Genomic DNA, 25,594 nt, shown 5'->3' with positions numbered 1-25,594 from the left:
TCACTGCATGACCTTTACAACAGGACACGTTGCTCTCACAATAACAGATGCTCAAAGCGACCTCCCTGCACGTCTAAACATTGCGCATCCCCGTCGGATCATACAGCTCTGGACTCTTCGCAGCAAAGCTGCGTCCACAGTAACAAGAGCAGCATGACCACGCGCTACCAATTCTTCTACATTCGTCGACGAAGTAGAGTACATGTGCCCCTTCAGGTGTCCCACAGGAAGAAATCCAGGGGTTTTAGGTCAGGTGAATGCGGTGGCCATACAAATGGACCTCCACATCGGAGCCAATTCCATGGAAATATTCTGTGCAAATACTGTCGCACGTTAATTCCGGAGTGTGGAAGCGTACTATCATGTTGGAACCATATCCTCTGCCGAACATGTAGTGGAACATCTTCCAGCACACCAGGAAGTTAGTTTGAGAGTAATGCATGATATCTCCGTGCAGTCAGCCGGTCAGGCAACATGTAGGGGCCCAAACACCTCTCGCCCAATATTCCAACCCAGACGTTGATACCAAAGCGAACTTGAAATCCACGGTCGCAGGTGACGTGCGGGTTAACCTCACACCAATGGTGGGCATCGTTCATATTGAAGATACCCTCACGAGTGAATGCTGCTTCATCCGACCATATTACGGTGTTCACAAAGTCATCGTTGGCCCCCTGTTGTTATTGGAACCATTCACGCTGGTGGCGATCTGCAGGATGCAGGTGTTGCGTCAAAGCATAATGATAGGGGTGCAGACCATGCTCGTGTAGCACGTTAACGACTGTGCGTTGCAAGACACCAGCTGCCTTGCTAGGCTACGTGTACTGTGTACGTGTGGAGGTTCTTGGGGTATGAGCTCCAGAATAGCTTCCTTAGTAGCCGGAGTACGGCGAGTCCGTTGGCGATCACTGTTACGCGATGGTGGAAGGAGAGAACCTGACTCCAAAAGGCACAGGTTCAGAGGATGAAACACATTTTTATCTGGATGGCGTCGACGAGGATATCTAGCATCACAATCACGAGCGGCACCACCAGCCCGGTTACCAGATGCGCAAAGGACCAGAAGCATATCCACAAGTTCACCGTTTGTGTATGCTGTACGTCTGTAACACTGACTGGGAGGTTTACAATGAAACAATTCGATACGTGTATGCATGTACGTTGGAGCCTGTCACGGGCGCGCTACTCCGCTCGCAACTAGTCCCTGTCTGGCGGACGGCGCATACAGTATAAACACGGCGTCAGTCCTGCGCGCTGTTCCACCTAACGCGCATTAGCCCTCTGACAGATATCGTTCTATATGATTCGTACCGACACCGCTAATTGTAAAATGTTCGGTTTCGAATTACATTGTTTCCCTAACGGTAATGGCCGTGATGTCTCCACAATCCCATCGATGGAGCAGACCGGAGTGGCCTAGCGGTTCTAGGCGCTACAGTCTGGAGCCGCGCGACCACTAAGGTCGCACGTTCGAATCCTGCCTCGGGCACGGATGTGTGTGATGTCCTTAGGTTAGTTAGGTTTAAGTAGTTCTATGTTCTAGGGGACTGATGGCCTCAGAAGTTAAGTCCCATAGTGCTCAGAGCCATTTTGAACCCATCGATAGAATAATAATAATAATAATAATGCATTGAGATACATACTAAACAGCATGCGGTTACTAGACTCAATATTGGAAGGCATAATGAGTGAGACTATGGTGATAACACATAAAATAGTAACCGAGTTTGGACATTATTCACAAAGTACCCTGCTAGTCTCACTGGTAACGTAAGTCCCTAACGAAGTGTAATGCATCTGAACGCGGCAAGAATAATTGTTGGTACTAATCTCTGGGTGGATTGGATGAAGGTAAAAAGAAAACAGATTTCGCATCTAGTAGATGAACTAGTGAGAATAAATTCACGAGCACGACGTGGAAAGAACTTCTTCCAAGCTGACCAATCTTCCATTTCTACGATTGTAGCATGTAAGTGCAAGTATTTTCTAGAGGACGCGGTGCAATCACTACTGACGATTAAGAGCCAGGCACCGTACCACCTGGACCACATCTATCAAATAAGAAACGTATGTCTCATCCCAGGATCGAATTAACGACCTCCTGCATGCTAACCAAAAACTCTATGCACTACACCAACTGTGTAGAACACCTACGGTGTACTGACAGTAGTAGTTAGCACACATGTATCTACAGTGTTGCCAGACTGACGCTGTTTAACGTCCTTTTTACGCCGGATGTACTCGCCAGACGGAATTTTGTGAGAGATTCAAGTGGTTCAGATGGCTATGAGCACAATGGGACTAAACATCTGAGGTTATCAGTCCTCTAGAACTTAGAACTACTTAAACCTAAGTAACCTAAGGACATCACACCCATCCGTGCCCAAGGTAGGATTCCAATCTGCGACCGTAGCAGTCACGCGGTTCCGGACTGAAGCGCCGAGAACCGCTCGGCCACCACGACCGGCTTTTGTGAGAGACATTTTTGTATTGCTGGCATGCGAGGGGTCTTCTGCGAGGCCCGAGTGCGCGAATTTCGCTTTACCCTGTATAGCATATACTGTCTGAAGACTGTATCTAGAACTATCATTATTTAATATTTAACTACTACAAATTGCACGAGTTTGTACCATCTTTGTACTGTAGCCAAGGGTAAACTTTCATAGCACACAAGTTTTAAAATTAAAAACATCAGGTAGAAAAAGCCCTTATCTACCAGTAAGTAGTTACACGTAACTTTATTATACGAAATCGTAGCTAAAATGATGCATTTTCGAGAGAGGCGCAATTTACCGATGTTTTCAAACAGCTTAGATTCATACGACGTACTCTGTAATAAAGAAAACCCACCAAATACATAGTTTAATTCAATACGATATGGCAGTTCCTCAGTCCTTCTTGTGAGGTAAAAACGATGTCGCGTCTCGGTGGCCACGATTCGACCCAGGAGGAAAAAATGAGAAATGTCAGATTCTTCATTTCGTGCTCCACAGTGTAATGGAACGTGGAGCCGGCCGGGGTGGCCGAGCGGTTAAAGGCGCTACAGTCTGGAACCGCACGACAGCTACGGTCGCAGGTTCGAATCCTGCCTCGGGCATGGATGTGTGTCATGTCCTTAGGTTAGTCAGGTTTAAGTAGTTCTCAGTTCTAGGGGGCTTATGATCACAGCAGTTGAGTCCCATAGTGCTCAGAGCCATTTGAACCATTTTTTTGGAACGTGGAATGCCACGCTTTGAGGTCAGCAGCTCCTCGCTCACGCGCGTTTTCGAGACCCTTCAGAGGACTGCTTGAGTCATATTTTTTTAAAGTATTATTTTAGTTCCATCTGATATGTGGAGGTGAAGTCTAACAAAATTTTGTTTCAATAATATCGCCGATGTGGAATTCTGCTGTATCGTTATCTGCACACGAAGATTAGACAAGAAAATATTTAAATTTTATTCGTAAATGTGCGAGTTGAGCACTAATTATTGCACACACAACAAAAGTGTTGCATCACCCCAGTGTTTCTTGCAGGTATGAGATGTTATTGTGCTATTCAGAATGTTCGTGTGCCGATCGGACGTTGTTTGTAAACATACGCACACTTACCATGAGTGCTATCTACGGGTACAACGCCTCACTCTAACACGCTGCAGCATTTCAGTTGAAAACAAAGCGCCAGTAACTACGTATTGGATACTCATGTCGTAGAAAGTGGTTCTCATGTTTCCCTTAATTATGCAGTCGGTTTAAACATTTATGTCAGTGTTCATTTATCCGTGGTACTATGATTTTAAATTTTAAATAGAAGGTACCAGAAAGTTAGTACTACTTTAAGTTACTGCATTCGTCATAACGTAAGGTATTATATTACCTATGGACAGTCTGCTGAGTATCCTTTCGGATCGTGGAGCATAAAACGTTTCTCTGGTGGTCTAAACTGGTTGCTAATACCCTGCCGTCGCCCGTCCTCAAACTGTAAGAAACAACGAATAGTGTTGCCAGGTGTCCTTTTTTACGGGCGATGTTCCGATTTTTGATCCGTCCCTTGCAAAATACATGCGGAACCCCACGTGTCGAGATTTCTGGGCACTGTTAAAAATTCGAAGTGTAATACGCATTCACTTCAAAAATGGACGAGTAGACTGATGTTCTTAACTGCGTTCCCGAACGCGCTGATGGTGGTAATCAAGCAAATTAACATCCGGTGCGACAGGAACCAAACGCGTGTCGTCAGGCCAGGACTGCATGCCTCGAAAAAGACTCATGCGCGTCACACTGTTCTATTATTACCGGTATGCAGCTGTTTTTTTTAACAATTTTTCAACTTCTGCCCCCCTCTTGCACTCTGAGTGGCCGTGACCGCTCTTAGCACTTCCATTACTTCCATTCCATGGCGATAACCGCCCGTCGAGCTGAAACACCTGTTTTCGGTTGTAGTGAGGAACAATATCGGGATGCAGGTGACCTTTAGTTGTGTTCACAACTCCCGTCAAAGTTCTCAATTCATTCTGTCAGTGGAAATACAACCAGAAATAAATTTATAGAATATATATCTATTTCGAAACACAGTAAATCAATCAATTTGAATGAAGCTACATTCTAGTTAGATAAAGGGTGTCCGCAATTAAATTTCCAGTTACAAAACGCTGCAAAAAGAGAACCAGTGCTCAGAATGGCGTCAAATTTTAACAACACATTATTGTCGCAGAGTGAAAGGCCATGGAATAAAAAAAATAGCGACTATTTGACCTATAGATAGCGCTGTGAGCGTCAGAATATACACAAACGCACAACCCGTGGCTGTTACTCAGTTGGCGTTCGAGGTGCCCAGCATGATTGTCTCCTCGAAAGATCGCACGCTGCTGGTCAAGCTCTTTTTGCAAGAACGGTGACTGTGCGCCAGTAGCCCTGCAGACGTTCCGGAAACTTGAGAGTATGGAAAAAGGCATTGGTCTGATGTCTGATAACGAGGAAAGCTCCAGATCGCACTCCCCTCAGCCGCACGGGATTAGTCGAGCGGTCTCAGGCGCTGCAGTCATGGACTGTGCGGCTGGTCCCGGCGGAGGTTCGAGTCCTCCCTCGGGCATGGGTGTGTGTGTTTGTCCTTAGGATAATTTAGGTTAAGTAGTGTGTCAGCTTAGGAACTGATAACCTTAGCAGTAAAGTCCCATAAGGTTTCACACACATTTGAACATTTCTGAACACTCCCCTCGGATTGAGTGATAAAACGGCCCAGTGGACGGCCCGCCAGAAACTGAACACACGTGAAGCATGAAAACTGGAATAAGGTGTACTGAACTGTGAAAAAAGAAGTAAAATCAAACAGTGAACACTCCATGCTCAAGATGTGCTAAATCGAGTAAACATAAATAGTCACGGCGTCGTGGTCATGTGGTCATGGTGTTCGACTTCGAAGGGCAGGGCGATATCCGTCTTCAAATCACTCTCGTTCCTAATTTTTTATTTTCAGTAAATTATAAACTGTCCGTTCCGTCACTGACGTGTCAATGTCGTGGTTTAACGTCCGCTTGCATGGTGTAAGGAAGGGACGGCCAGATGTACGTACATCCTGTTTATTCTACACAAGTACTACATCTTATGACTCTTGCGTTCCGCATTGGAACTTGAATAACTTAGTTGTAACATAGTTCATACCTGTTTATTTGTTGTTGTCATCTCTGTGAGAGGTCTATACGGTAGCTCGCCTGCTTTCACTATTCGTCCCATTTACTTGCGACGGTAATATATTCTTACCACATGACTCATATGCTATTCAGTGTATTGTACGACAATTGTCAAGACTACAGAAGTAGAACAGAGACGTCAGTGACGTGACGGAAATTTGCGAAAAAAAATAATAATAGAGCACGAATGAAATTTAATCACGGATTTCCCGATCTATAGTCCAACACCTTGACCACACGACGCCGACGCTATTCACCTTCGCTCGAAGTTGCACATCTTGGGCCTTGAACGTTCACTGTTTCGATTTTGCTTCTTTTTTCACACTTCAGTATACATTATTTCTGTTTTCATGCTTGATCTGTGTTCAGATATTGATGGGTTGTCCACTGGACAATCTAAATCTCAATGGGGGGAGGGGAGAGAGCGATGGCGAGTTTCCTTTGTAAACCGATTCAAAAATTCCAAAAGATAGGTTTGAAGTGCATTGTAGCAGAGGGAAGAAAGCAGTTGATCTAACTTCTGTCGACGAGGTGGTCACAGCATTGCAGGACTGTGGAGCAGTGACGTGCAAACATACCGAGCACGCGGAATTCCCTGAGGGTCGGAAAAACTTGTGGTAACGTCTTATGTGACCAAACTGCTAATGTCATCGGTCCCTATGCTTACACACTACGTAATGTAGCCTAAACTAACTTACCCTGAGGACAACACACGCACCCATGCCCGAGGGAGGACTCGAACCTCCGACGGGGGTAACCGGGTGGACCGTGACAAGACTCCTCAGACTACGAGGCTAGTCTAAAGGTCGGACATGCCTGCGAGAACGGTGCATAATATCCTACGAAACATCCTTCATTGGTCAATCCCGCGTCCGGCCATCCTCATTTAGGTTTTCCGTGATTTCCATAAAAATCTCCTCAGGCAAATGCCGGGATGGTTCCTTTGAAAAGGACACGGCCGACTTCCTTACCCGTCCTTCCGTAATCCGACGAGACCGATGACCTCGCCGTTTGGTCTCCTCCCCCAAAACAACTAAGCCTTCATTGGTATCCACACAAAATCATCCATTTTCAGGAGTTGCTTTCTGCTGAGGCACAGGCAAGACAAACGTTATCTCTGGAATTTCTTGCTCGCAGTGGAAGATGACAATGAGTGGCCATGGAACGCTCTGTATCCAGACGAAGCCTATTTCCATATCGAAGCACTTGTCAGTATGCAGAACTGCAGAATATGGGCAACGGAAAATCCGCACACACATCAGCCAACGCCATTTCACTCTCCAAAGTTGACTGTGTGGTACGGGTTTGCGCCATTGTTTATCATAGAGCCGTATTTTTTCGAGGAGATGGGTCCAGCAGGTCCGGTTACCTGTACCCTCACTGGTGAGCGTTCTGCGAACCTTTTGCGCATCAACGTCATTCCATCCTTCCAACAGCGTGTATGTGTGGCTAGGATCATTTTTATACAAGATGGCGCTCCTCCGCACAATGCGCAGCCAGTGAAGTGGCTGCTGCACAGGCAGTTCAGAAATGGTAGACTTATCAGCCGTCCTTTCCCTACAGCGTGGCCTTCCGGCTGTGTGGCTTCTAGCTGTGTTGAGTTCTCAGATTACGAACTGAGCTGAATGGAAGATATGCACTGCTCATCGCATTCTGAACGTGACTCCCGAGACACTCCAATCTGTTCTGGAACATACTGCTTCCCGATTCCAACTTGTGACAGAAAACGATGGACTGCATACTGAACATGTCTAGCGACAGCCTCACGACAGTGACAGCCAGATGCTTTATTGCTTTTTACCCCGTATTAGTCACCAGGCCAATTAAAATCCGGTTTTTCCCATCCGATGTACTTCGACCACGCCATGGTGGATAGGCTTAGTTAACTAACAGTGCCATGACTGTTGACAGCCGAACAGTCAAGCACATTGAACAATACACATGGCGTAATGCGAAACTCAAATCACAGCTTTGATAGAGCGCTGTATTTGTCATTGGTAGCCGACCTCATTCCCGTCAAGACGCTTACAGCGCCGCCCATTGCCAGAATTTCCGCCCATGCGCAGGCCGATTAGTCGGCCAATCCCCTCTACCCTCTCTACCACGCAGGTGTGCCTTACCCGTTCATCTGTGTATGGGCGATTTTGTAGCGATCGGATTGTTATTCCTGGTGTGTCTATTTCACGGCAGACCTCTACCTGCTAGCCCGACCGTTACCTGCCAGCCCCTACTCAGAGCAGGCAGTTGGAGTCTGCAAAGCGGCTACCCACAGTCAGATGGGTCGGTGTGTGGTTCGTTGAGCGAGTCAGCGCAATGGTCAGGCCGTTACTGGATGGGTTTACCCATCGCCCATACGCAGGAGAACGGGTTCGGACAATCCTGCTCGGCAGGTATCAGACGAGTGGTCAGTGTGTGATAGCAGCCTTGCGTGGGTCCCATCCCAGTGGAGGGCATTGCTTAACCACTTCCACAGGTGGTCTCTGTAAGGGACGCCGCTTTGGCACTGTGGTGCCGGGCAATCTCGTGCAGCTCCATGTCTTTGGAATGGCGTGTTGCAGCCAGTATGGCAGGACTGACTTTCTAAAAAGTTCATTTTGGGAACAGTGCTATGCATCCGGTCAATTCAAAATAAATTCTTTTACAAACTGCTGTATCCAAGTTAAAAAAACTTCTTGATAGTGCGTTTCGCTGGCAGGGCTTCCGAGACAGCCATCCTAGTAAAAGACGGTGAGGGAAAGCTGCACTGGCGCCATCGGGTCGCTAAGCCATGCAAGCAGCAAATTTTCCAGCACGACGCAGGGGAGCACCTCGTTTGGTGGTTTAAAAAATATCTGCTAGGAGGGATGTATGAGCTCTGTTTCTAAGAGTTTTATTGGACATTGTTCAGCCATGGCTTCTCAAAGGTGGAGTAGAGCTTGCGCAGAAAACAGCGAGAGACTCTGTGGCGAAGAGAGGGATGAAAATTTTGAATGATCACGCTTGTTCAGGGGAAGAGGATGGAGACTCAGTGGAGCGTGATGGAGACGAGAGCTGCGGGCTTGTATTCGAGAATCAGCTTGCCACTCTATTTCTGATGGGCTTTTTCTGCCATCAGGCTGCAGTGGACGTAGGTCTAATCGATTGCAGCCGTAGATTCTCGTGAGAATAGCATGTCACTTAGGCTATCACATGGTTAGCAAATATCGATCTATTATCTTTAAACTTAATTAGTCACTGAGACTTGATTTCCGGTCTTGTGGCCTTTTAAATTTCTATCCATTCATTTTAAACTTGGTTAGTTAATGCGACTCGATTTCTGGTCTTGTGGCCTTGAGCTTATCCATGACTGAGTGCGTTTCGATATTTGCGTGTGGAACACATGCTTTACTTCCCAGTACGGTAAGAGTAATCATTATGCACCTACAGTGATTATGCAGCTTGGGGGGGGGGGGGGAGGAGCAACATTTGATTTGATCGTCACTCTTGCCTTAGACATTTCTTGTGGGCTTGTCAGGCAGACCTAAGATTCAGTTAGATTACCTTCATGTTAACTACATATATTTTCTTTTGATTTGCTTGTATTGGATTAATAACATTAATACATGATTCCTGCGTCTGTGTACTCGCAAACAGCAAGTAAAATTGAGTATAATCTGGACCAAAACTATCAATTCAGTAGACAATAACGTATCCCAAACATTAACGCTTTGGTTTAGTAATAACAGTCACACATAACTAAGTTACGAGGGATTTATTTTTTATCAGATGATCCATTGCGTGAAAAATTCCGTTAGGTATTTAATGGAAAACGATTTGTTTTCTTGTCGGCCGCGTTGACACGATTAAGCGAAATGGCAAAAGGGTTTGTTATCTCGAGACGGGGTCTTGCAATCAGTCTAATGTTGGTATTTTTTTATAAATGAAACAGTGCTGTTCACTATAGTTGTATCAGTGTAAAAAAAAATTGTTCGGAATATATTATGTCCTGTTTTTCTGGAACTTTTAGATCTTAGCACCCCTAATTTTTAAACCACTAGTTCGTAAATCCATATTTTCTAGATAATTGCCCTGACAACATTAGCCATGGGAGTCATTTGCTTATAAATAGTAGACAACGGCTGCGGTACGTAGATCGACTGCAGGACTGCACGAAGGCACAGGTAGATGGTGACCAGCATATTTAATTAAAAAGAGTAGCTCGGTAGACGAAACTCTACGTCAGGTATTTGCTGATGACGATGATGACATCTGTAGCTACGTCCACATGGATACTCTTCAAATCACATTTAAGGTGACATTATATGTCCCATGCCGCCAACGATGTTAAATTATCGGATTGTGCGACCCATAATTTGGGAAGTAACAATTTTCCAAAATTATTGACTGCACCTTTCTAGATACACTGACCTAGAATTATTACTAAAATTGTATTGAGGGGCATGTTATCTTTTTTTTTTTTTCGAAAAAGGCACGCAATTTTTTTGACAGAATTTTGTAAATAAATGAACATAAAAACAAAACAACTCAGCATATTTTAATTATTCCAGTTCCATAAGTGTTGAACCTAGCACTTGGCATGCTGTGACAATTTCATGTCTCTACCATCATTACTTTTTTAGATAGCGGGTTATTTATTGCAGAAAATGTAGTTCAGAGATATTGAGGTTTAAAATTTTTTGTTACAAATTCTTATACAGACTTACATTTCTGCGTCTTTTATGCACTAGATTTGCGCTGGCCCATAGTCTGTGTGTTCTTCAGTGTCACAACAGCCCAGTGCTTTTGTTTCTTGCTTATTTTGTCGTTTGCTGAGCAGCTAACTCTGCTTCACGCACACGAAGCACATCCAGTTCCCGCAGTCCTTTAGCTGTGTTCTGTCCAAATCATACACCTAACTTCTCCCGAATCTTAATTCTTTCATAGTTCCCACCATTAAAAGTTATTACAGCATCAGACGCTGCTAACTTTAGAGTCGTATGGCCAACAAATACATTTTTAGGTACACAGCACCACACAAGATTTTTGGAGGACTCATTCACATTCTGGGTCTTCCTATGTAAGCTCTTCTTCAGTAGCTCAGGATTTCTCAAATCTGTAAATAGGTTTGATTGCTTCCATTACTGCCAAAGTAAGAGAATGTTTATGTGTAAACTCATGCAGAGTGGCAGAAAATTCAGCTTGCCTATATTTACACCAAGTGTTTGGTGGAGGTGGACAAAAAGCATGACATGGCTTGTCATCGGTTGATATTCGATTAAAAGAAAGTGCTCCACACAGCTCTTTTCTTCTTCTCTGAATTGTCACAGTTACCGCTAGTGGGCTTATCATAATATTCCTGTAAAAGCAATAGAAGTTAGCTTACTACAAAAATAGCCGGTAATCAAACTACTTTCAACGAAAACTACTATCAGAAATAAAGGACTGATTTGTTTATTCGTAGTGCCACTTCTGGGACGAAGCAGTACGCACAAAACAAAGCAATTCACACCCTTCTAGACTGAGTAGTTCCCAAGATATGTCTGCCCAACTGTGACAGTATATGCGTCGCCGCGATATTCAACAGTCACACGTCAACATTCAAAATATTATTTGAAGGTCTAACAACTGTCTGATGTTAACATATTATATACCAAAATGGTCAGGAAAAGCCCAAGTACACTATCGAGTAGAACACAGAAGATGTCAAAATTCAATGAATTTCACGAACAATGTCGCTTAAGTGCCTGCCAGAGGGTTCATCTAACCACCTTCACAAGAATGCTCTATTATTCCGCTCTCGAGCAGTGCTCGAAAAAAAAAAACGAACACCTGCAGCTTTCCATACGAGCTCTGATTTCCGGTATTTTATTGTGAACATCATTTCTCTCTATGTAGTTTGGGGTCAACAAAGTATTTTCGTATTCGGAGGAGAAACTTGTTGGCTGAAATTTCGTGAGAAGATCCCGTCGCAACGAGAAAGGCTTTTGATTTAAGAATGTCCACCCCAAATACTGTATCATGTCCGTGAACTTCTCTGGCCCGCTTCTCGATAATAAAAAACGTGGTAATCTTCTTTGAATTTTCTCGATGCACCCCTTTTAATCCCACACCGTGCTGCAGCACCCCAAGAGATTATGGACAAGCATAGAGTAGGCGGTCTATTTAGTACATCTGTTGCATCTTAATAAGTGTTCTGCCAATAAATATGAGTCTTTGGTACGCCTCCCATACAATGTCTTCTATGTGTTCTTTCCAATTTAAGTTATTCGTAATTGTGATTGCTAAGTTTTTAGTTTAATTTAGACCCTTTGTGTTTGATTTATCGTGTAAGTGAAGTTTCGCGGATTCCTTCTGGCACTCACGTGGAAGACCTCACACTTTTCATTATTTAGGGTCAATTGCCGATTTCCGCATCATGCAGATACCTTTCCTAGATAGTTTTGCAATTTGATTTGATCTTCGGGATCAGGTTACTAGGCGATTAACGACAGCATGGAACAAACTTAGACTGCTGCCCACACTGACTTCTAAACCGTTTGTACAGATAAGGAATAACAAAGGGCCTAGAACTCCACAAATCTATTTGGTTTTACTCGATGACTTTCCGTCATTTACCCAAACTGTGACCTCTCTGACAAAAATCACGAATCCAGTCGCATAACTGAGACGATATTCTATAAGCATGCAATTTGATTACAAGCCGTTTGTGAGGAACAGTGTCAAAATCCTTCCGGAAATCTAAAAATACACAATCAATTTAAAATTCCTTGAGAATATCATTCAACACTAAGTGTCAGTAAACAGCTAATTGTGTTTCACAAGAACAAAGTTTTCTAAATCCATGTTGCCTGTGTGTCAACAGATAGTTCTCTTCGGGGTAATTCATAATATATGTTCCAAAATCCTGCTGCATATCGACGTCAATTATATGGGTCTGTAATTTAGTGTATTATTCCTTTTGCCTTTGTTAAATACTGGTACGACCTGAGCAACTTTCCAGTCTTTTGGTACGAATCTTTTGTAGAGCGAGCGGTTGTATACAATTTTTAAGTACGGAACTATTGCGTCAGCATGCTCTGAAAGGAATCTAATTAATATACAGCCTGTACCGGAACACTTGCTTTCATTAAGTGATGTAAGTTGCTTCACTACTCCGAGGATATCTAATTCTAAGTTAATGATGTTGGCAGTTGTTCTTGATTCGAATTCTGGAATGTTTAGTTCGTCTTCTTTGATGAAAGAATTGGGAAGATTAAGTTTAATATCGGTGTCATAGTGACGATTTCATCGGTAGTATTGCCACTTATGCAGTGGAGGTAGTGCTGTGTCTTGCCGCTAGGATACTTTACATACGACCTGAATCTCTTTGGATTAACTGCGAGATTTCGAGACAAAGTCTCGTTATGAAAAGTATTGTAACCATCTCGCATTCAAGTTCGAGCTAAATTTCGAGGTTCCGCAATATATCGCCAGTCTTGTGGATTTTGCATTCTTTTATATTATGCCTGCTTTTTTCGTTGTTTGTGCAACAGAGTTCTAACTCGTTTAGTGTACCAAGGGGGATCATCTCCGTCGTTTGTTAATTAATTTGGCGTAGATCTCTCAACTCCTGTCGATACTATTTTTTTGAATTTGAATTTAAGTCACATCTGAGTAGACTTACATTGTTAATTAGGAAAGAGTAGAGATTGCCTCTCAGGAAGGCGTCAAGCAAATTTTTATGTGCTTTTTCGATCAGATTTATTTTTCATTTATTTTTGGATTTGGGGGCTAAGGTATTCAGTCTCGTTACGACAACCCTCTCTTTTCTAATCCCTGTATTCGTTTTGATGGTCTTTATTAGCTCAATATTATTTGTTGTTAAGAGATGACTTTGTTGAAATGTTTGGCCAAAAAGACATGGTGTATCTTCATCACACTCGATTGGGGATTATACTGTTCGCACTGGTAAACCTAGATGGCTTAGCCATTATCAGTGTATCAGGGAACGACGGCGGCTGACTTTGATGATATAATCAAGAAGAAAGGTAAGGCACGGTTGCTGTATGATGGGAAGTCAAATGAAAACACAACACCCGCCACAACGGCACCATGGAATGGTTACAGTCAAAAGTAATCACTACCCGGTTTAAGATGCTTACACCACGGGGAAACGAGACGGTCATTCCCGTTTCGTAGAATGCGGTCTGCCACTAACGGGACCATAACCGTACCCACTCTTGCACTTCATCCGACTGAAACAACGCATGTCTTTCTTCAGGTTACCAAAGATGTTATAAGTACACAGTGGAAGATCCTGCGAAGTATGCTGCGCTGTTCCCCAACCAAATAACTGAAGCCTGGCCTCCGTCCGATTGGCAGCTTGACGGTGGCGGCTATCGTGCAACAGGAAGATTCCGCCCAACAGCATTCCCACAGTAAGAGGGCAAATGACAAAGCTAACAGTGGAGACATCCCACTGGTCCCCGACCAACGGCATCCAGAGCTGTTCACACAAGTTGCGCTAAGGTCACGATGACCTACTTGTGCGACAGCAGAGGCCCTCTGCTCGTCGATTTCCTCGAGTGCGGAACGGCAATCAATGCGCAGCGCTATGAAGACACTACAGAAACTGAGACGTCCCTTATAATCAAATCGCCCAGGCATTCCGCCGAAAAGAATCATTCTGTTGCACGATAACGTCTGCCCACGTACTGTCACTCGGACGAAAGCTTCACTTCAGCGAATGTGTTGCGAAATACTAGAAAATCCTTCTTACAGACCGTATCTTTCACTGCGTTATTTTCACGTCTTCGGTGACATGAAAGTGACACGTGTGGGCGTCGGTTTCAGTTGGACGAAGAAGTGCAAGAGTGAAAGCGGTTGTGGATATGTCAACGGCCATCTGATTTCTATGAAACAGGAATTGATGATCAGGTTTCACAGTGCGGTAAATGTCTTAAATCGGGTGGTAGTAAGCTTTCACTGAAATCGTTCCATTCTCCCATTGTGAAGGGTGTTCGGTGATCAATTGATTGCCGTTTATAATGTAAAGGGTAAACTGAGAATGAGAGCTTTCAATGAAATATCGTTTATTAGTACCGGAGACATAAGAGATATTACAATGTCAAAATCGTAAATGATCGTAATAAAGTACCTTCATTTGGATGAAATGCAATGAACTATGCTATCGTATTCATAAGCATACTAGGTCGTAGCGGCAGACGGATTAGAGATTATCAGTGTATCGAAGAAGATTGGCAGCGCGAAAGATTATTCTGACCGAGTATTGGTGAAGCTGCATTCATTACAGTAGGGTATCATGCAGGGAATTGAAAACAGTGTGGTGCTTGATATTTTATTTTAGTATATAAGCTTATTTCGGCTTTACTGCCTTCATCACTACATGTTCTGAGGTTATAGACGGACGTATGTCAACTCTGAGTACATCATTATCGTAATATCTTTTCCGCAACGTTTTAAAGTTGTTCTATAATTTTCTGTTACATGTATATTATAATGTGGTAACGGCCCTGCCGCAGTGGATACACCGATTCCCGTGAGATCACCGCAGTAAAGTGATGTCGGGCGTGGTCGGCACTTGGATGGGTGACCATCCATGCTGCCATGCGCTGTTGCCATTTTTCGGGGTGCACTCAGCCTCGTGATGGCAATTGCGGAGCTACTCGACCGAAGAGTAGCGGCTTCGGTTAAGAATACCTTCTTACGAGCGGGAGAGCGGTGTGCTGACCCCATGCCCCTCCTGTCCACATCCTCCACCGAGGATGACAAGGCGGTCGGATGGTCCCGGTAGGCCACGAGTGGCCTCAAGACGGAGTGCTTTTCTATGTATATTATAATAGGTTGCAAGAGGTCCGAGCAGAGGTGAGAATTTTTGCCTTTTTTATTATTCAGAATTATCTTACAGGGCCATGACGCAGCGCTGCTCTCGTCCAAAATGTACCAAGTTACTGAATTAATTTTTTATTACGAGGTTTAGGAATTTTTCTGTTTCGAGCTTACATTAGATGAGAAGAGAATTTTGTGGGCACATTAAATGGGAAACGAATTTTGTGTGGAGGTTAAATGTGAATGAATTTCCGTAGGGAGGTTATAAATGGGAACCAATTTTGTTCTGAGGTTACACTAAAAATAGAATCACTATCCATAATATTTAGTTAATATTTTTTGTGGGGAGGTTACAAGGTTTTTCACTATCTGACAATTGTAGATATCAAGTTTGACAGCTAGTTCATTACATAATGCCACTATCGCATATACACTATGTGATCAAAAGTATCAGGACACCTGGCTGAAAATGACATAAGTTCCTAGCACCCTCCATCGGTGATTCTGAAATTCAGTATGGTGTTGGCCGAGCCTTAGCCTTGATGACAGCTTCCATTCTCGCAGGCATACGATCAAACAAGTGGTGGAAGATTTCTTGGGTAATGGCAGCCCAATCTTTAGCGAGTGCTGTACTGAATAGAGGTATCGATGTCGGTCGGTGAGGCCTGGCACGAAGTCGACGTTCCAAAACATCTGAAAGGTGTTCTGTAGGATTCAGGTCAGGACTCTGTGCAGGCCAGTCCATTAGTGGGATGTTATTGTCGTGTAACCACTCGGCTACAGACCATGCATTATTTACAGGTGCTCGAACGTTTTGAAAGATGCAACTGCCATCCCAGAATTGCTCTTCAACAGTGGGATGCTAGAGGATGCTTAAAAGTTCAATGTAGGCATGTGCTGTGATTTTCCCAGGCAAGAGAACAAGGGGTGCAAGCCCCTCCATGAAAACACGAGCACGCCGTAACACCACCGCCTTCTAATTTTACTGTTGGCACTACACACGCAAACAGATAACGTTCACCGGGCATTCGCCATACCCACACGCTGCCATTGGACCGCCATATTGGGTAGCGTCTTTCGCCACTCCACACAACGTTTTTCCACTGTTCAGTCGTCCAATGTTTACGCTCCTTACACCAAGGAAGGCGTCGTTTGGCATTTACCGGCGTGATGCATGGCTTATTAGCAGCCGCTCGACCATGAAATCCAAGTTTTTGTGCTGTGCGTGTCTCTTCACGTTTCCACTTCACTATAACATCGGAAACAGTGGACCTAGGGATGTTCAGTAGTGTGGAAATCTCGCGCGCAGTCGTATGGCACAAGTGACACCCAATCGCCTGACCACGTTCGAAGCCGGAACCGCGTGACTGCTACGGTCGCAGGTTCGAATCCTGCCTCGGGCATGGGTGTATGTGATGTGCTTAGGTTAGTTAGGTTTAAGTAGTTCTAAGTTCTAGGGGACTGATGACCTCAGATGTTAAGTCCCATAGTGCTCAGAGCCATTTGAACCATTTGAACGTTCGAAGTCCGTGAGTTCCGCTGAGCGCTCCATTCTGCTCCCTGACGATAATGACTGATGATCTCGCTGATAAGGAGTACCTGGCAGTAGGTGGCAGCAGAATGCACCTAATATGAAAATGTGTGTTTCTGAGGGTGTCCGGATCCTTTTGATCACATAGTGTAGCGCTATAGTCTTACGCCTGAACGAGTAACGTCGTCGAAGGCAAATCGTTTACATTCGAGATACCATGGCGGCACTGTGGCTGGCCCGGCAGGGTCTGGAGAGCAGCGCAGAGAGTGTAAGGGGTCCGTAGGCCCTTACTATAACTTTGCACTCGGCATAGGTCGATAGGGCGAACAATCGATTGTGACGTGTTGCGAGATCGAGTGGAGATGCACCAGTGTGGTTGGCGGGAATGGTGTGTGTGTGAAGGCCATTATTGAAATAGGGTCTTTAACGGAGAAGGGTGTGGCCATCGCCGTGGCTAGACCCCTATGTAATAGAATAATGCCGGGAAAGTGAAGAAGTGTCATTATGAAAGTGATGAGTGACGTTACTAGTGCCGATATTTGGTCGCGTCTACCGCACCGGCCTAACCTTGGATTGCAGTGTTGGATGCAGTGATGGATTAGCGTGTGACGATAATGGAAAATGAAGAAAGCCTGTGCTGAGATTAGCCGTAATTAGATATGTATGACGAAGGCAGTGGCTATCTCCTTTTTTGTGTTTTGAGAAGAATATAAGTTCGTAACTAGTAAAACTGTGTTGGTGTTCCTCATTACCAGACATTCAGTATTATAGTATTGATCAGAACGAACTGGAAAGTAACAACTTCCGTAGCAGTAAATTCCCAATACCAGCCCCATTAAGTTCACGGTCATGTTAAAAATAAATATTGGACTGCTATTCGATCAGATCAGGTCGGGATAATAAACGGAGGTGTTACAAGAGGGAGCTTCGGCATGTCGGAGTCAGCCGAGTACTCACGTCGGTTGGCCCGTCTAGCGCCGCGTCGAGTCCCGCGGCGTAGTCGTGGTGCGGGCCCTTGACTAAGTCGCCGTCGCGAGCGGGCGAGTGCAGGTTGTTGTGCGTGCTGCTGGCCGACGTGGTGAACGCCGTCACCGACGACGACGAGCGCACGTAGAACGGCTCCAGTTGCTGCTGCTGCTGCTGCTGCTGCAACAGCCACACGGCCCTCTCTTGCAACTGAGCATGAACAGGCGTCGAACAGGTACCATTCTAAAGCTGAGGTCCTACTGCTCTAGACAGTCTATCACTTTGTAGAATGAAATTTTCACTCTACAGCGGAGTGTGCGCTGATATGAAACTTCCAGGCAGATTAAAACTGTGTGCCGGACCGAGACTCGAACTCGGGACCTTTGCCTTTCGCGGGAATGTGCTCTACCGACTGAGCTACCCAAGCACGAATCACGCCCCGTCCTCACAGCTTTAATTCCGCCAGTACCTCGTCTCCTACCTTCCAAACTTCACAGAAGCTCCCCTGCGAACCTTGCAGAAGGTTTGGAAGGTAGGAGACGAAGTGCTGGCAGAAGTAAAGCTGTGAGGACGGGGCGTGAGCCGTGTTTGGGTAGCTCAGTTGCTAGAGCACTTGCTCGCGAAAGGCAAAGATCCCGAGTTCGAGTCTCGGTCCGGCACACAGTTTTAAACTGCCAGGAAGTTTCAGTCTATCACTTTTTCAATAAAAATTTTCTGAGTGTTATGTCGCGTCATTCACTACATGACACCGAAAGTGACACACCCAGAAGACATGGTCGGGTGTCAGTGCAGCATGTACACAACACAGCCGTGAACGAGGGGTGATCGAAAACTAAGGTTACAAGGCCAATATATATGAAGTTTCGTCTCTTATGGAGATATTCGTAGGGTGTGCTAATTGTGATACATGAGGTCGATAACTGTGCAGTGTTTCAGCAACACACCACCTATAGCGCCAGTTGGAGGTAAATATAGATGGCGACACGGTTGGAAAATTGTTCTCGGGAAGAATTCCGTTCACTAATACGATTTTTGTGGCCCGGTTAAAATACACTGGCAGCAGGTAGAAGTATACGGAGAGGTGGTAAGGTCTCGTCAGCATGCTGCAGTATGACGTCGAAGGTTTGCGGCTGGTATAGCGGACGTCACAGGTGAGTATCCCAGTGGCCGACCCATCTCGGCATCGAAAGATCTGAACATAGTTGGCGTGGAGGAGCTGATCCAGGACAAAAGGAGGATCACGTTACGGCAAATGACGGCAAATGTTCGGAAGCTTGCGAAATACTGTTCACAATATTCTGCAGTATCGTGAAGTTTGTTCCGGTGGGTTCCACGAAATCCGTCCAAACAACACAAGAAGAAGAGCATGCGGCAAGTCTGCAACTTTTTCAACCGTTATCCATAGAAGAGAACATTGTCTGCCGCATTGTTATGGGTGATGTAATGTGGTTTCAGCATCACACCCTCAGCTGTAAGCGGCCTTCAACGGAGCAGACAGACCCATACTTTCCAAAGACGAAGATGTTTAATGTGATGCCATCAGCTGGGAAGGAGATTATCACCATGTTTGGGAGAGAGCGGTTGTTATACTCGTGGAGTGTTTGGCAAGATGGAAAACAATGACCGCTGACCGTTACTGGGAGATCTTGACATGATTTGCGCGAAGCGATCAGATGGATACGGCCACGACTCCTCACGGAGGCCGTCATCTTCCTTTACTGCAACGCGCGACTCAGCCAAGAGGATAGCGAAACTGTTGGAGCAGTTTTGCCTGAATATAATCGAAACCTTCCCCACTACCTGGATCCCACTCCAAGAGATATTAACTCCAGGCCGACGATTCATTAGAGACGAGGAGATGAAACACTTCGCGACTTGGTGGGTGAACATGCAAGAACAGGATTTTTGACATGAGAATATACTCAGATTCATCCCAAGAAGCAACAAGTGCCTAAACCGATATGGAGCCATGTCGTAAAACAACCAAATGTATGCACTATCAGTTGGCTGTATTTTTTGAATGAAGCAATAGGAACATGTTTCACTAAAGGCTGTGAAACCTTTGTTGCTGATAGCCTTTCCAATGATTACAGACAAGACTTTCTGTGAAGGATGCAGTAGCCAACGGAGGGTATTAATGTTGTTATCAGCCCTAGTGGACTGTATAAGCGGTGTAAACAGCAACAGATGATGAGTGATCATTGTTAAGGACGTGGAGATGCCTTTATATTCGTCTAAGACAGCGCTATCAACACGTGACAGTGTCTGAAAATAGCTTCATTTTGTGTCTCATTTGACCGGCTCAACAATTGGTGCAATATCCACATCTGTTGGGCATTCAGATGTGACAATGGCCGTATGTGACCGAAGGTATGGGAACGCCGGGCAAGCATACAAAGTTCCGGTCGACCACATCTGACCACCGCAACGAAGAACAGCCGTATTGTGCAACGAGCGCATCGTAACCGCGTAACATCTGGGCCTGTTATCCTACAACAGGTAAAGGACTTACTGAAACATTATGTGTTATCCCACACGATTTTTTGGATAGCAGCAAGCCAGACCACAGAATTACCGGCCACAACACAAACTGCTGAGTTTGGATAGGTGCCGTCACCGAGAAGCATGGACTGCTGCCGAATAGCGCCGCATTGTGTTTAGCAATGTATCGCCATTCTGCGCTACCGTGCCTGACCATCGTTCGCGAGTACAACGGCGGCCTCCTGAGTGATGCCATTGTCCCAGTGTTTGGGAAAAGCGGAGTGTGGTTCCTCCTGGCATCATGTTGTGTGGGTGCCATGTAATATGATGACTGTAGTTCACGGTCGGTCGTGCCTGATGGAACCTGACGGTACTGTGGTACGTCGCGCACATCCTGCGTCTTCATATGTTATCTCTCATGCGACGGTATCATGGTGCCATTTTTCAACTTTACAGCGCGCTGCCGGCTGGAGTGGGCGCCTGGCTGTAGGCGCTACCGTCTGGAACCGCGCGACCGCTACGGCCGCAGGTTCGAATCCAGCCTCGGGAATAGATGTGTGTGATGTCCTTAGGTTAGTTAGGTCTAAGTAGTTCTAAGTTCTAGGGGACTGATGACTTCAGAAGTTATGTCCCATAGTGCTCAGAGCCATTTGAACCATTATTTTAGAGCGCGCTCTCACATGTGGCACTTGTCTCTAAGATCTGTTTACGTGATGCTGAGGAAGGTCTGTGGGCAGCCAGACGCCCAGATTTGTCCCCGACAGAACGTTTGTGCGACCAGCTCGGGCGCCAGCTCTATCCCAGTGTCAGTATCCAGATTATGAAGTACCAGTTACAAAATTTGTTCATCGGCATGTCTCAAGAGGGGACATAATGACTTCTTAAACTCCTACCCAACAGACTCAGTACTTGCGTCGAGTTCAGAGAGAGTACGACGCCAGTCTTATAAGTGGGCTCATATGGCCAATTTCTTTGCAAATTCGACTCGACTTTATAAAATCATACCCTGTCTCATCCCGTGAAATTTCGTTTTCTGCTTCCCTTCTGGGTGCTTCAGGTTTATTTTGGACTGTGTATGTGACAAATTACCGACATTTCGGCTGCTATTGCACGCTGCGATGTGGATGGATTTTGTGGTTGTGTATGATGTTTTATATATATTTTCTGAAAACGCCTGGTCGTCCTCGCAAAGTATGACCTGGATGGTTGACAGGATCAGTGCAAAAGGATGCAGACGTTTTGTTTTGAATATTTGACATTTGTTCCCATCGGCGAATCCTTGCTGCTTACGTGATGACTAATGCCACCTGAGATCTGCCGGCTCCCCCAAAATGGCTCTAAGCACTATGGGACTAAACATCTGAGGTCATCAGTCCCCTAGACCTAAGGACATCCATCACACACATCCATGCCCGAAGCAGGATTCGAACCTGCGACAGTAGCAGCAGCGCAGTTCCGGATTGAAGAGCCTAGAACCGCTTGACCACAGCGGCCGGCCTGGCGCCCCCAGTTGCCTCCAGTGTGGGGTATTCACGGCGAGCGATGGGTCACAACCGGCAGCAGGTTGGGCCACCCACTAGTAAGAATTGGCAGCCAAGATGATTTTAGGCTGAAGCCCTGTTCGCAGTTTATGGTAGACTGTGTCAATGATTTTTCGCTTGGCTAAAACACGGGCTCTTTTAACCTGTATGAAGCCACCGAAGTATATGAATAACTAACTGCAGGAAGGAAACAAGTCCAAAATTTTCAGAATTCGTGATATTGTAACAAAGAAGCTCAGTTCGGTAGCCGCTTCATTTACTGCAGCTTGTTCCACAATCAGCAAAGCGCCTCTGGCAAGAGCTTTGTTTGACTGCTTACTTCGTGCCCGATGGTAGAGATTTTGGTATCTCAGGTGCAAAGTCGGAAAAAAGGAACGATATTACATTGTTTATGTGGTGGTGGACTTCAAATTCGATTCTTCGAAGCAGAGAGACAGATTTAATGTTGTTCTCATGAACATAGATTACAATATATGTTTGCTAAAATCCGACAAAAAAGCCGCCTTACTAATGATTTTACGGAAAAGGTGTTCCACAGCAGCAAAGGTGGCTTGTTGCTCTATTAAAGTATCATGAATTTAGTTTAAGCAAAAATACACCACAGGGAGCTCAATGTAAGATAAACATCAACGGTCTGTGAGCTTATAGTGCAACTACCCAAGGAGCTTTCCTGCAAATCCAAACCATCCATAAACATGTTAGAGGTGGATGATATTAAAAAACGTTTAGCTTTCCTTCCTGAGCAAAAGATGAAATTTTGGAATGAAATATTGACATATCCGACCACAAGGAGAGAAATAAAGGAATAGAGAGAGACTGAGACAGACAGACGGACAAACAGGGACAGAGAGAGACAGAGAGAGAAATAGGGAGTGGGATGAAACTGAAGAGAATGTTTATGTCCATAACCTTATTCTGGTGTAATGGTGCTTAAAATGTATTTGCTTTCAGAAAATTATGTGAAATAATAATATAAAAATATGTAAAATAAATTTTTATCTGCCGGGTGTGACCCATCGCTCGCCGTGAACACCCCACACTGGACGCAACGGGGGCGCCGCGCCGGCCGCTGTGGCCAAGCGGTTCTAGGCGCTTCAGTCCGGAACTGCGCTGCTGCTACTGTCGCAGGTTCGAATCCTGCCTCGAGCATGGATGCGTGTGATGGTTGTCCTTAGGTTAGTATAAAAGACTTTTAATTTATATTCTCCACTGTGTACAGCAAAAGCGGAAAATGTCTAGTTGAAAAAAGAGGTTTTTGACCTACCATTAATACGAAATTGGATAGAAATTACATAATCTAAAGCACCGTACAACCACGTATTTTTAGAAAAAAAATGATTAATTTTGCTTTAGAGGTTTTGTGTAAAGCAAACTATTTTCACTCCTGTAAAACTTGTAAAAGTGGATTTGTTCCCTTTCTTCGGTTAGCTGTTCGTACGTTCTGTGGACAAGATTCAAACGTCACGGATATACAAGCTTAGCTATGTTTCAAAAGTCTTGTGTACGAGAAAGCTTCCGAAGCCGAAGCGGAACTTCATGTTAAATCTCTCGCTACCTTAGGTATCGTATTTGATGGGTTGAATTCGTTGGATAACATTGTCCCGCTCGTGTAGAAGTTGCGGAATTCCACTTCAAACAACTGTAGTACCTTGCGTAAGTCGTACAGGAAACGAATTATTTCATAATTGTTTCCACTTAGACCTTTTAATTGACTGCAGACAAAAGGCAGATTAGGTATTTTCTCATTTTGCTTATAGCTTCTGAATCAGATCTTTTCGAACCAGAGTTCCCTATCTCAGAGTGATACGACGACTAAGCCGCTCATCTGCGGAACGTATCACACAAACGCTCCATAAATGGACGCTAATCTCAGTTATTTCTCCTTCAGTGCTTGAGCTAAATTTAAGAAAGGTAAATCACCTTCTAAGTCTTGTGCTACTGGTTTTAAACGTAACATTTCACATGATGCAAGATTTCAGTCTCAGCGTTGTACAACACATGATTAGGGGTTCGATAACATTCTCAACTGTAACAACCGTACCAACGCTATTCAGTCTCTCAAAGCAGCCACTAACTGGTAAAGGGACTAGAAAGACATTGAAGCATGTACCATAAGAGTGTCTTCACATAACTGCTTTTTTGCAAGAATGCTATTGCTCCTCAAAATACATTTCAGTGATCAACCCGCTCACGGTTTTCTGGTCATTGCCGACGGTGGATGCTGATAAGCAGAACGTAGCTGCACAAAACACTGTTCCGTCACCACGCACGTCCCCGGGCAACATTTCGCATTCCTATGCTTGCAGAAGTTTACGCGCCAGTATTGTGTACTTAAGGAGTCACGTCAGGCAGAGGCTGATGCATACGTAACGGCCCCCAGTTTATGGCTCGACCCCATGCTTAATTCAGCCCCAAAACTAGCACCAACCGCCACCGCCCACGGCTATCGACAACCGCACATGAATTTCTTAGTTCCCAACCTGTGTTGCCGTCTCAGTCCTGTCTGTGCAACGCTTGGTCGTAAATAAACAATTATGCTGATGTACGTGTCTAGCCGTGCATACGATACTCATGCTGGAACTGTCACTCTGTTCTCCCTATGCCTGTAACAATCGTTTTTACGCGTATAACTTTTCCATTTCCTCTCTCTGAAAGGGTGGAGATTTTTTGCCTTGAGTTTCCGATGGTAACTGCTTCTAGCCATCTTCGTACGTGAACCGATCTGGAAATATTGCATTCGCTGGCGTTTACGAAGTTCCGATATACTGTAACCTTAGTATAATGACTGAGCACTATTTTTAATACTTATTGAACCTGTTCTTAATATATTCTACAGGCCCTTCCTTATATCCGGCCGGCCTAAGTGGCCGTGCGGTTCTAGGCGCTGCAGTCTGGAACCGCGAGACCGCTACGGTCGCAGGTTCGAATCCTGCCTCGGGCATGGATGTATGTGATGTCCATAGGTTAGTTAGGTTTAACAAGTTCTAAGTTCTAGGGGACTAATGACCTCAGAAATTGAGTCCCATAGTGCTCAGAGCCATTTGAACCAGCCTTGTATCCGACAGGGTATTACACACACACCAACTCACCAAAAGTATCTGGACAGGTATTAGTGGATACTAACACGAGGTGTGTCCAATCTCCACCTTTACTGACCCCTTGATCCCCGCTGGAGACATTTTCAATGAGGTGTCTCAATGTGGTAGCCCATTCTTCCTCAAGAGACGAAACAAAACAAGGTAGTGATGTTGCACGATGGGATCTGGAGCAAAGTTGACATTCTAACACATCCGAAAGGTGTTCCACTCGGGACCTTGCACAGGCCACTTCATTTCAGGAATTTTATTTTCCACAAAGCACTGCCTCAGAAATCTTGTTTTATGAGAGGATGCATTCTTACGCTGGTATAATCATCGCCGCCGAATGTTCCTCTACTGTACGCAGTACAAAAAGCTCTAAAATTGTTTATAACATTCCGCTCTTAACATTTTCTTAATCACAGAGCACCAGGATGTAACCACGAAAACTCCCCGATAGCGCAGCACTACCTACCCCATACTTCACAGCTGGCACTACAAGTGATGACAGGTAATGATGTGCAGGCCAAACACTAGATTTAC

At 45.0% G+C, this 25,594-nt stretch overlaps 1 protein-coding gene across 1 annotated transcript in view; it reads right to left on the bottom strand.

Moving 5' to 3' along the window:
• LOC124545784 overlaps positions 1-25,594 on the bottom strand; it is a gene marked incomplete at its 3' end in the record, with an annotated part of 92,622 nt that overhangs the window by 19,072 nt on the left and 47,956 nt on the right. The window contains exon 3 of the mRNA XM_047124730.1: positions 17,944-18,132. Within this exon, the coding sequence (XP_046980686.1) occupies positions 17,944-18,132 (189 nt within the window). The remainder of the gene's footprint in view (positions 1-17,943; positions 18,133-25,594) is intronic.

This window comes from Schistocerca americana, chromosome 8 (assembly GCF_021461395.2).
Source record: "Schistocerca americana isolate TAMUIC-IGC-003095 chromosome 8, iqSchAmer2.1, whole genome shotgun sequence".
Taxonomy (NCBI): Eukaryota; Metazoa; Arthropoda; class Insecta; order Orthoptera; family Acrididae; genus Schistocerca; species Schistocerca americana.
This window is presented reverse-complemented; position numbering and strand designations above follow the sequence as displayed.